Source organism: Coffea eugenioides, chromosome 11, assembly GCF_003713205.1.
Source record: "Coffea eugenioides isolate CCC68of chromosome 11, Ceug_1.0, whole genome shotgun sequence".
NCBI classification, from domain to species: Eukaryota; Viridiplantae; Streptophyta; class Magnoliopsida; order Gentianales; family Rubiaceae; genus Coffea; species Coffea eugenioides.
In genome coordinates this window covers 35,498,566-35,511,557 of record NC_040045.1, presented here as the reverse complement: position 1 = coordinate 35,511,557, position 12,992 = coordinate 35,498,566, and the positions used below count along the sequence as shown (strand labels likewise).

Here is a 12,992-nt window from a genome sequence, read left to right as displayed (position 1 = left end):
AAGGATTTTTATTAGGGGAATATTACAACGGAATAAATAGGGCAACTCCCGTCAGAGTATTTAGTTTTTTTTTTTTTTTTGGGACATGCTTATACATGTTGTTGTAGATGTAAGAATTCAGATATTACCAAATGCTGTATTTTCTCTTTCTCCATTGGTATATATTCCCCAATCATCTAATTCAAATGGACACAAACTCAGGGAGGTGTGAAAATAATTTAGAAACTAAACCATATGACATATAAGCGAAGTTATTGACTTTATTTATTTAAGGGATAATTGCCATTCAGTCATGCATACAGCTGTGACTAATATGACTATCAACTCTTCCCAAAAGACTAATTCTACCCAAATCAAATTACAACCCAAATAAAAGTCAATCAATATTTCCATTTGTATGTCACCAATGATTTTTCCCACAATCACGCAGGATTTTCAACGCTGTCTTTCCCCTCACCCGCGTCCGCAAATTTTTCCTTTTCCCACGAAGACTTGAAGTCGTTGTCATTTTATCACCTTTGTATAGTTCCATCCAACTTCCTACAAACACAAAACATTGAAGTGATGCTTTTTGCAAGCGTATAAATAAGGCCACCCGGCCTTCTGAGCTTCCCATATCAAATAAGCCAGTAATACCAAAGAAATCCAATGGAGCATCATCATCTTTGTACTTCTTCATCTTTCCTACTACTCTTCTTATTCAGTTCTATTCTTGTCACTAGCCAGTTCACATTTGGTAGCAGCAAGCAAGCTTCTGATCATTCAAATGTCACCTGTATTGAAAGTGAACGACGTGCCCTTCTTCAACTCAAACATGGGTTGAAAGATGAATCAAATCGTCTGTCATCTTGGATTGGAGAAGGCTGTTGTTCATGGGAAGGAGTTGGTTGCCACAAAACCACTGGCAGTGTTTTGAAACTTGATCTGCGCAATACGGTGCCACTCTATTTTGATGAGGATTATCACTGCACAAATTGCTTGGGAGGCCAATTAAGTCCATCTTTGGCCAATTTGACCAATTTGCGATACTTGGATTTGAGTGTGAATAATTTTTCAACATTCCAAGTTCCCACATTCCTTGGATTGTTGAAAAACTTGAGATACCTCAATCTCTCCAATGCAAAATTTGATGGTGAAATTCCTCACAATTTGGGAAATCTCTCGCATTTACGGTATTTAGATATTGGATTATCATCAAGTGGATCGATGATTAAGGATCTCAGGTGGGTTGCTAGGCTCTCTTCTCTAGAAGTCCTAGTCCTATCCTTGGTGAATCTTAGTACCGCTCAAGATGGATTACGGGCAATTAGCATGCTTCCTTCACTAACAACACTAGACTTGTTTGGTTGTCATCTTTTTATCCATTCTCATCTTTCACCGGTCAATTTCACATCTCTTTCTTCCCTTGACCTTGGTGAAAATAATTTCAGCAACCACATGATCCCTCCTTGGCTTGGTAATCTCACAGGCCTCCTTGATCTTCGTCTTGGTGATAATAATTTGTCTAATCCAGTTCATGGCTTGTTTGAGCAAATGACCTCTCTTCTTCGCCTCGATCTATGGGGAAACCGGTTTGATGTTTCATTCTTCAAATCACTTTGCAACCTGAGCAATCTTACTTATTTGGATCTGAGTAGCAATGACTTGCAATTGTCAATACCAAGTGAAATAGGCCAGCTTTCAAGACTAGCTGCACTATCTTTGTTCGGATTTAACTTATATGGTTCCATACCAGTCAGTCTTGGGCAGCTAACAAAGCTACAAGTATTGGACATTAGTTACACTTCATTAACTGGTGTATTATCTGAAGACCATCTTGGGAAACTTGGAGAGCTACAGTCATTGTTCCTATCTCATAGCTTCCTCACTCTGAATTTGAGCTCCACATGGGTGCCTCCTTTTCAACTCCAACAACTTGAAATGGCATCCATCAAAGTAGGCCCCCAGTTTCCAGGTTGGCTTCGGACGCAGAAGTTTGAAGAGTTAGACATGAGCAATGCGGGTATTTCAGATGCCATACCCAGTTGGTTTCGAGTGCTTTGTTATGATATTAGCTCATTAGATCTCTCCAACAACAACCTAACTGGCAATCCGTTGGAGTTCAAAGAAGTGAAGAATAATAATTATCGATTTGTATCTCTAAGCTCCAACAAATTGGAGGGATCTCTCAAATCATTTCCATCGGATATTTCAAGTTTAGATCTCTCACAAAATTTTCTTACTGGAGAGATTCCACCGCCTTACGTTGGTGAAATGGGTGCATCTACTTATTTTCTCAAACTCAGTGGTAATCGTTTCACAGGAAGTATCCCAGAAGACTTGTGCAAGTTGAAAAGTTTATCAGAATTGGATCTATCCAACAATCTTCTCTCCGGAAAAGTTCCTCTGTGCTTCGGCAGCTTGCGATTCTTGTGGGTCCTAAACTTGGCAAATAACAATCTGTGCGGTCAAATTCCAAGTTCACTGGGTAACTTGGGGGCACTTGAGATTCTGCATTTGAATGGAAACAAATTCATTGGAAGGCTCCCGTCCTCAATGCAGCATCTGAGCAATTTGGTGATTTTTGATCTTGGTGACAATGGGCTAAGGGATACCATACCAGCTTGGATTGGGGAAATGTCATCAAATTTAATGTTTCTAAGATTTCAGTCAAATAACTTCTATGGAGGTATTTCTGACAAGCTCTGCCTACTCTCAAATCTTCAAGTGCTGAACCTGGCACATAATAACTTAACAGGATATATTCCTCATTGTTTTAACAACTTCTCAATGATGGTATCAAGTGAACATGGAAGCATTCTCACGATAACTTACGATACCACCAACCTTCAAAACTATAAGGGAGGAAATGAACTTGAGTACTCCTTTGGGAACCTTGTGCTCATTAAATCCATAAGCCTCTCAACAAATAATTTAGTGGGTGAGATCCCTGATGGGATAATGGATCTGGCTGGTATACAAACTTTGAACCTTTCTCACAACCATTTGACTGGAAGGATCTCTGAGAAGATTGGCAACTTAAAGCGACTTGAAACGCTAGATCTATCAATGAATGAATTCTTCGGTGCAATACCTAACAACTTATCAACAATAAACTCATTGAGCTTCCTAAATTTGTCACACAATAGCCTTTCAGGGGAAATACCATCAGGAAATCAACTTCAGACCTTAACCGATCCATCCATCTATGAAGGAAATAATGGACTTTGTGGCAAGCCACTCCCAAAGAGCTGCCCCGAGAACAAGTCACCAGCCAAAAATGATCCTATCCTAGATGACAAAGATCATGGTGAGTTTGATTGGTCATGGTTTTATGCTGGTCTAGGACCTGGTTTTGCTCTCGGCCTCGTGGGATTCTTGGCAATCCTTCTCTTCAAGAGGTCTTGGCGCTATGCATACTTCGAGTTTCTGGAAAGTGCAAGTGACAGAATTGCCGCAATGATAGCATTGAAGACTACTCAGCGTGCGAGGAACTTCCGTTGAGTAAATACACAGAAAAGCGCGTTTTGTTCTAGTTTGCCTTATCATGCACTAAGGCACTACAATTCACGTAGCTTATTATCCTTACTCATTGAGCATGTAACATTTATTATCGTAATTGTTTTTTCTTTACCGATTACAAATTTGACTGTAGAGAATTAAGCACTTAATGATTTATTATGTATTATTGAACCGTTGTTTATAGTATAATCGTCTAAAGTTGACATGCTGCCCTTCCTTGATTAGTTTTCTACCTCCTCCACCACTGTCAAGGAGTAAAGATTTGACAATTTGTATATTTTAGACTAGCCAATCTTGACTTTTCATATATCATGTCTTTTCGTAAAATGTCAACTTTTAATTTTTTTTTTTTGAATTGGCAGTTAGCCAGGGAAAACTTACTAGTATTGGTGCTTTGTCACCTTTCAATCTGCCAGGTCAACACCTATGCAAGTGCTTGTTGCTGTTGTTGAGTCAGTCAGAATGAGCAATTTCTTCCGGGTGATTTGAGAAGCAGCAGTAGTTTAATTTACTCTATTGTTGTATGATTATTTTTTGAGTACTCTATATTTTTCAGTTTTCCTTGGCATCTCCTGATGTAAGCTGAGGATTAGACCTCCTTTTATATGCTATTAATTATATGTAAATAAAATGTAAGTATAATAGTCTGCCTGAAAAAGTTATGAAGAATAGTTAAACTATATATACTTGGCTTCATTTAATGATAACAAGGTACTTGTTATGCTTTAGTTGTTGGCTTTGCGACTAAGTTGAGTGAGTAAACTCCTTAGAGGTGTTGAGCCGTTGTTGGTTTGGTTAACAACGGAAAATAGTAAGGTAAGAACAAATGATTTCCAGAAAAAGTAGTGTTTATATTTTGGATTATGCATTTGTCTAAGTAAATAAGTGGCAATACAGAAAATCAATCTTGAATTGATATCTTTAATTTCACAATTCATTAGGTATGATCAATTGATGTGTTAGTAGCTAGAATTTATTAATTTGATTCCTAATCTTTAATCAAAATTATCTTCACAATTTCAATGCCAATCCCAGCCCGCTTGTTTTTATTTTCGTAACGTAGAAACAAAAGATGCCCATAATCTTATTACCATAAAAATCTTAGTGCTGAAATGCTGAGCATGAGGCCTCATTGAACCATATATAACTAACTCAAGAACAACTTTCGAAATGATCATCCTATTTTGAGTTGTTTCTGAAAAGAGGAAATCATGAATGAACGCTACCCACAAGTATAGCTGTCAATCAAATCCATTTAATTAAGTTTATCCATACCCGTCCATGAATAGATGGGTATGGATATGTTAAATTTTTGCATATGAGTATAAATGGATTACCCAATAATACCCATTTATTAAATAGGTATTATTGGGTAACACATCAAACCCAATTAACCCATTTAGAATTGTCTTCCTCCAAACCTCCTCTCTTCCCCCACCCATTAACTTGCTCCATTTTCACCAATACAAATTTATGACAAGTTTTAGCCTCTTTTCTTATTTTTCCAAAATGAAATTTTAAATTTACATACGAAAAAATGCTAGAGGTTCAAAATTTTTGGATTAAGTTTTTATGTTAACTTTTTTAGTACTTAGTTCAAATTTTTATATTCTTATTGTTTAATTATTAAATAATATGTAATTTTGCGACATAGAGTACATATAGGAAAAAATTGATAATTAAGTTTATTGAGCATTATAAATAAATATTTAAAACTAATGATGGGAGCAAATGATGGTATAAATGATAACTTAGTTTGCAAAAATGAATTTAAATGAATTTACAAAAAGGTAGAATAAATGGATTATAAATGGATAATTGGGTTACCCAATTCATTTTTTGACTTACCCATTTATACCTATCTAATTAAATGGGTATAAATGGGTTGACTCACTTATACCCATTACCTATTTTACCCAACTCAAACCCGCCCAAATCACCCATTTTGACACCTCTAGTTACAACCAACCATTAATTGAGTGATCAACTTTCCATGAAGACTTTTAGGTAGTCATTTTTATCAGCAATTTCTGCTAGCATTTAGAACCGTAATTGATGCTCGTCAACCAGTATAGATGAACCACTCAAATATCAGTACCCAAAAGCGTCCAATGGGGCATCTTCTTGGTATTTCTTCATCTTTACTGCTACTGTTCTTATTCAGCTTTATTCAAGTCTCCAGCCAATTGCCTTTTAGCAGCAGTAACCAATCTTATCATTATTTAGATCTTTACTGGTATACTGTACCTGAAAAAATGTTAAAAGTTATTAACAAAGTCATAAATTTTGTTCGAAAAAGTAGGAAGTTTTGCACAAAAAATAGGAAGTTTCGTTTGAACAATAGAAAGGTCTTGTTAATAATATAGTAAATTTTGCTAAAAAAGTGGCAAGATTTGTTAATGAAGTCATAAGTTTTTCTTGAAAAATAGTATGTTTATATATATAAAAAATGCTAAGTTTTGGAAAAAAAATGGTAATTTTTGCTAAAAAATCTAGTAAGATTTGATATTTAAATAGCAAGTTACAATAAATAATAAAATTTATTTGTTTTGTGCAAAAACTTACTATTTTTTTTTCAACAAACCGCAAAAACTTACTAATATTCATACCAAATTTTGCTATTACAATTTTGCCCCTAGTGAAACCTGTGATAGCAGGTTAAAACCTATATGTTGCATCATATTAGCCACTCATTTATTATTATGATGACTCCACGTTATTTAGACTTCTCTTTGTGTATAGTATGTCTTCAATAATGTGGGAAAAGATGTATAATTTGCTTTAGTTAAGTATGAAAAAGATTTCTTTCAAAAAAAAGTACGGCAAAGGATATATAGTTAGCACGGATTCCGATTTTCTCCATTTATATGTGAAAAAAAAATACTATAGTCCCTTTTCGGTACGATACCTCTGATTCTAATTTAGTTATATCTTACCATATCGTTTAGTGATTTAAACTCTTGAAATAATCTAAATGTTAATAACTCTTATCCTATATCTAACGGTGAATTTAATTTCATTGGTACTTTACTTTAAAGGAAACTGTAGAACTCCCCTTAAATGTAAATATCAATCAGTCTACTGATCACCTTGTAATATGATTATGCTACTAAAGATCAACTCTTGATGGAACTCCCCTTATCTATGTGGCATACAAAGGCCAAGTTTTAGTTGATCGAATTAAATCCCCAATAAAAATCTAACGTTTTCGAAAAAAAAAAGAATTAAATCCCCACTAAGCATGTTGGTTTTACTGGCTTTTTCTTTGTTTAATTTTCACCACAAATAAATTTGAGATGCAGATTGGATGACAAGATATCATCAGCTTAAGTCAATTTTTGAAGCTAATTCTGTGTCCATCAAAACGGTGTCCCTTTATACTCGTTAACTTTTCAAAGTCTTGTGGTTAACTTCCATGAATTAGATGAATTGCATGATGCAATTGCAGAGAACCTTCACCCAATTGGAGCCTTTTCGGTGACTACATGTATACAATTGATACGTCATTGGGAATTTTTGCTGTCAACCAGACATGGATTGACTTTTTGGATAGAATTTTGAATTTAACGTCATTGCCCAATAGGGTGGCTCGATGCTAGGAGTTGTTTTCCTTCTGAAATGACCCATATAATTGCCGACATGAACAGATCATATGATTTGGTTGAGGGCCCCTACAATAAGTGAAAGTATTGTTTTCCTTTTTTTTTTTTTTTTTTGTTTTTAGCTTCATCTTCTTTATAATTTAAAAGCAACTAAAATGTTTTATAATTTGGTTGAGGCCCCTACTTTATTCGAATTCACCTATAAAAAACGATTTTAGGACATTGATATTTTGGTTTTTACTTTAACACCACAACTTAAGAGCGCTGATGTTTCTGCAAATTCTTTTGACAAACAATACCCATTATTTCTATTTGTTACTGGCATAGAAGTTCCTTAGAAATTAGAAAACATTGATGTTTCTACTCTAGAATATTGATTTTGTCTTTCAATTGTCACCTTTTGCATTGAATTTCCAATTATCAGGATAAATACGAACAACACAATTAAAGTAGAGGGAGACCATTGGAAAAATGAGAAGTTCAAGGGAAAATATTAAAACAATATCACAAGGATAAAGTGAATAAATAAGGGGAAATATTTTGAAACCTCTTCTAAGATTTCTGAAGATTTCACCTAGCTCCCCTCTAAATTCAACAATTATGCTAACCACTCTTGTATTTATTATTATTTTTTTGTAACAAGATCATTGAAAAGACACAAATTTCACATAAAAATTCCAAATTACCATTCTTTTTTTTTTCTTAAGAATGGTAATTATGTTGTCTTATATTATTCTCTCTACCACCAAAATTCACCAACACTACCATTTTTCTACCTCTATTACAACTATCACAGGCCAGCAACCAGAGCCCAGAGGGAAAATGAAAGTAACAGAAAATTCTCTACTACTCTTTTCTTTCTGCCACTGGAGCCATCGCTAACAATATCTTATCCCTGTTACTAACATCATAATACAAAGGCACATGTTGAAAGACAAAAATAAAAAACATATACAGATGCTCCAGGAATCCAAAACCTGTATGCTATCAGCCCATAAAGACCACATCTTTTTCCAACCTATGGCTTTTACATCCACTTCTATGTTGATTACCTTCAATAAAATTCATAACCAAATCAACTATTATTTTTTTTTAAAATTTTGGCAGTTGTTTTGAAATATCACAGAAATTATTCAGAAAAGCACCAAGTGGTAATCTTTTTTCTTAAAACCAAATTTTTTAAATAAACGTTCCTCCGGTGTAAGAATTTCCGATGCTGAGTCACGACTCACGACCAGACCCCCCAAGCACGTCAAGAACACAAAGGATAGGCAATTATGTTAAATTAGGAATTGGCCCCTTGAGGTTGTTTAATCATAATTTACCCCTGTTCTTTTGCATCCTAAGTACATTGCTTTTCCTACGTTGTCATAAGCTAAATACTTAATCGTTTACTTGCACCCGAAAAAAAAAACGTTTACTTGCATGGCTGACCAGGGAAACAAAAAGGCTATAAATTATAATCCACTAAACAAAAATCTTTCATTTATATAAATAAATAAATTTATTGATGCATATCATTCGCTGTAATTCTTCAATTATCCAAGCCCAAGAATCAATATGAATAAGGAGAAGGAGGGTATAAGGCCAGAGGTACTGAAACCTTTTTGATGATATTTAATTTGGTAACCCAATCCGTAGTGGAAGGAATTGTTGATGAACGTGAAAACCAACAAAAAAAAAAAAAAATGTATACATCGTGGATGGACTGGTCCATACTGATAATTCTGATGAAAAACAAAATTTATATATCACTCCAGAGCAGACAGTCAATTTTCCATGAAGACTTTTAAGTAGTCGTCCTTATCAGCAATTTCTACTTGCATTTAAATGAACCACTCATCTGAGCTAGCCTTATCAAGTATCCGGTGCCAATAAACATCCAATGGGGCATCTTCTTGGTATTTATTCATCTTTACGACAGCTGTCCTTATTCAGTTCTATTCAAGTCTCCAGCCAATTCCCATTCGGCAGTAGTAATCAGTCTTATAATTATTTGTACATGAAAAAATGTTAAAATTTATTAGCAAAGTCATAAATTTAGTTTGAAAAAGTAGCAAATTTTGTGGAAAAAAAGGGAAGTTTTGTTCGAAAAATAGTAAGGTTTTGTTAATGATATAGGAAATTTTACTAAAAATGTGGTAAGATTTGTTAATGAAGTCATAAGTTTTTCTTGAGAAATCGTATGTTTTATATAAAAAAAAATGCTAAGTTTTGGGAAAAAATGGTAATTTTTTGTAAAAAATCTAGTAAGATCTAATATTTAAATAGCAAGTTAAAATAACTAATAAAAGTTATTTGTTTTGTGCAAAAACTTACTATTAGCCACAGTGAAATCGGCAACAAAATTGAATTTCACGGGAAACAAAAAAAAAAAGAACTTTCTTTTAGCTTTATTTATCAAAAGGGCAGTCATACATATTGCTAGCGCCTTTTTGTTCCTGCTTTTTGCATGCTCCAGTTATGCTATTTTCTTCTTCTTCTTCTATTTAATTGGATTGAGTTGGTTCCATGCGAAATTTTTAGGCATCAGCTCCATTCTTTTTCTCCATAAAAAAGCTCCATCTTTTTTCCTCTATATGTGATTCAACTTCGTCATAAATTTACTATCACAATGTTGTCCCTAGTGAAACCTGTGATAGCAGGATAAAACCTATATTAGCCACTCATTTATTATTAGGATGACTTCACTCAGTTATAATTATGTATCCATCAAAACAACATGTGTCCATTTAACTTCCATGAATTAGATGAATTGCAGAGACTTTTCCCATGTAATTGCAGACATGAACAGATCATATAATTTGGTTGAGGCCCTTACAATAAGTGAAAGTATTGGACCGCCAAACCTACTATTCTAACCCCTTTGAAACGCTATACGTATTGGACGTCTTGATCTTGGATGCTATGCATTTTTGTTTGTTTTCTTCTTGGTTTGATATTTGCACTCTAGGTTGTTGGTCTATTCTTTCTTTTTTTTTTTTTGAGCTTCATCTTCTTTATAATTTAAAAGCCACTAAAATCTTTTACTTATGAAAAACTTTATGATGCCACATTAACGTCAAAGAATGTCTTTCCTTGGAGAAAACAAATACTCCCTTTTTATAACGTCAAATTTTTTAAACTCCGAGCTAATGTCAAAATACTCCCTTTTTATTAGCTCGGAGTTCCATGCTTGTTGCTGTTTGTCGCACTATATATAATTCACTTTACATAAAAATGCTTTTTGGAATGCTCAAACCTCTTATTCAATACATAAAGTTTTGAAAGATCAAATTTTGATAAATGAACAAATACATAAAAATAAAACAAAACTTTTTTGATAAATGTGCACCCTTTTGTTTTTGGTAACTATCCAACATACAATGCAGACTGCCGCCTTCGTGCTTCTTTAACATAGACCTATTAAATTGAGGATTTGTGACAAATTTTCAATAGGTTTGGAGATTTTAAGTCAAACATTTTAAAATTAATTTAGATTGCAAACAACTGATAGAGAATCAAAATTTCCATTAAGTCGGTACAAAACATTCTCTAAGGATTTTGTCCACAAGCAAATAAAAATTTTCCATGGTGGGTCACGACTTCCATTGACGAGTGGACTTAGACCCAGCACATCCGCCAAATTTTCTACCCAACTTGAACGTTGTTTTTTTAGGTTCTCTAGTGCTTCTTAAAATTTTAAATGCACGTTTGAAATTCTCAAAAAATTACTTTTTCTCGTTTTATGTTGAAATTTTAGTTGTATTGATAATGCTTACAGTTAATGATAACTAACAAAAAATAACTGCTCATGTATATTGTTTTTCACACAAAAGTTCATAAAACATGAATTTTCAAAATATAAAACTAATTTCCAGAAAACTAATTTTTACAATTAAATATAACTTGAATTATTTACGCATACATATAATGTGCTCCGATCACTAGTTCATGTGAATAACAGAACATAGTTAGGATTGATTTTTTATGGTAACCAAATTAAATCAAAATCCAAAAATAAACTGAATTAATATTTCCATTTGTATGTCTCCAAGGATTTCCCCCACAAGCACGCAAGATTTTCCACGCGGTCTTTCCCTTCCACCACGTTAACAAATAATTTTCAACGAAGACTTGGAGTCGTCGTCCTTTATCGCCTTTGTATGGTTCCTTCCTACTTCCCACAAACATAGAATGGTGAAGTGATGCTTTTTATAAGTGTATAAATGAGGCCACCCATCTGACCCTACTATATCAAATAAACCAATAATACCAAAGAAATCCAATGGAGCATCATCTTCTTTGTACTTTTTCATCTTTACTATTACTCTTCTTATTCAGTTCTATTCCTGTAACCAGCCAATTCACATTTGGCAGCAGCAGCAAACAAGCTCATAATTATGCGAATGTCTCGTGTATTGAGAATGAACGACAAGCTCTTCTTCAATTCAAGCATGGGTTGATAGATGAATCAAATCGTTTGTCATCTTGGATTGGAGAAAGTTGTTGTTCATGGGAAGGGATTAGTTGCCACAAAACCACTGGTAGTATTTTGAAACTTGATCTGCACAACACGGTGCCACTCTATTCTGATGATGATGATTTTCTTTGCAAAAATTGCTTGGGAGGCCAATTAAGTCCATCTTTGGTCCATTTGACCAATTTGCGATACTTGGACTTGAGCTCAAATAATTTTTCAGGAATCCAAGTTCCCGCATTCCTTGGATTGTTGAAAAACTTGAGATACCTCAATCTCTCAAGCACAGGATTTGATGGTGAAATTCCCCGTCATTTAGGAAATTTGTCACATTTACGGTATTTAGATCTTGGAAATTTTGTTTTCTCCTCAATACAGAATTCATTGAGCACTAAGGATCTCGGGTGGGTTGCTGGGCTTTCTTCTCTAGAAGGCCTAGTCCTCTCCAGGGTGAACCTTACAGCCGCTCAAGATGGATTACAGTCAGTTAACATGCTTCCTTCACTAACAACACTAGACTTGAATGGTTGTGATCTTTTCATCCATCCTCATCTTTCACATGTCAATTTCACATCTCTTGCTTTCCTTGATCTCGGTGAAAATAATTTCAACAACTACATGGTCCCTCTTTGGCTCCGTAATCTTACTAGCCTCCATGATCTTCGTCTTGGTGTTAATAATCTTTCTGATCCAATTCACGGCCTGTTTGACCAAATAACCTCTCTAGTTCATCTCGATCTATCTTTAAACCGCTTTGATATTTCAACGTTGAAATCACTTTGTAATGCAAGCAGTCTTACTTATTTGGATCTGAGTTTTAATAATGTGCAAGGGTCAATACCAAGTGAAATAAACCAGCTTTTAAAGCTAACAAACCTGTTGTTGTCCTTTAATAAATTAAATGGTACCATACCGACCAATCTTGGGCAGCTGACGTGATAGGTTGCAATTTATTCATTTATTTTATTATTAATTCCTCCTATTACCTGACTTGATGTGGATTTATTTGCTGGATTCTACTCACTTTTAGTATTTGACGTTTATTTCAGGGAGTAGAATATGAATATGATAACAGGTGCCAAATTGGAAAAAAAGATTTCAGATGATAAAGCTTGTCCCAGGGGCACTTTTGGAAGAGGAGATGTCATGCCCATTTTGGTAAATTTCCGGAAGAAAGGACGGACGGAGGGCTCTCCTCTCCTGGTGAGCCGCCGCAATAAGAAGGGGGAAAAAGGGATCAAAAAGAGAGCTGGCTTTTGTGATGGATTTTCCGTCTTTAGCTTAGGAAGAATTGTTGACTTTTCTTTGAAGCTTTACTTTTTACTTTTGGGATTCCTGCGCATGGCAGGGGAGCTTAGCTCCAATTCTTGACTTTTCCTTGTTAGTTTATTGTAGTCTTGCATTGGCTTGTCTCCACGCATGTCAGGAGC

At 34.6% G+C, this 12,992-nt stretch overlaps 2 protein-coding genes across 2 annotated transcripts; both read left to right on the top strand.

Annotated features, from left to right (window-relative positions):
* Window positions 1-648: 648 nt before the first annotated feature.
* Window positions 649-3,483, top strand: LOC113752420 (receptor-like protein EIX2). The gene has a single exon (XM_027296532.1). It carries the CDS (start codon window positions 649-651, stop codon window positions 3,481-3,483), a length of 2,835 nt encoding a protein of 944 aa, XP_027152333.1.
* Window positions 3,484-11,370: 7,887 nt separating this feature from the next.
* On the top strand, window positions 11,371-12,501 carry LOC113752419 (receptor-like protein EIX2). The gene has a single exon (XM_027296530.1). The coding sequence runs from the start codon at window positions 11,371-11,373 to the stop codon at window positions 12,499-12,501; it is 1,131 nt and encodes a 376-aa protein (XP_027152331.1).
* Window positions 12,502-12,992: the final 491 nt, after the last annotated feature.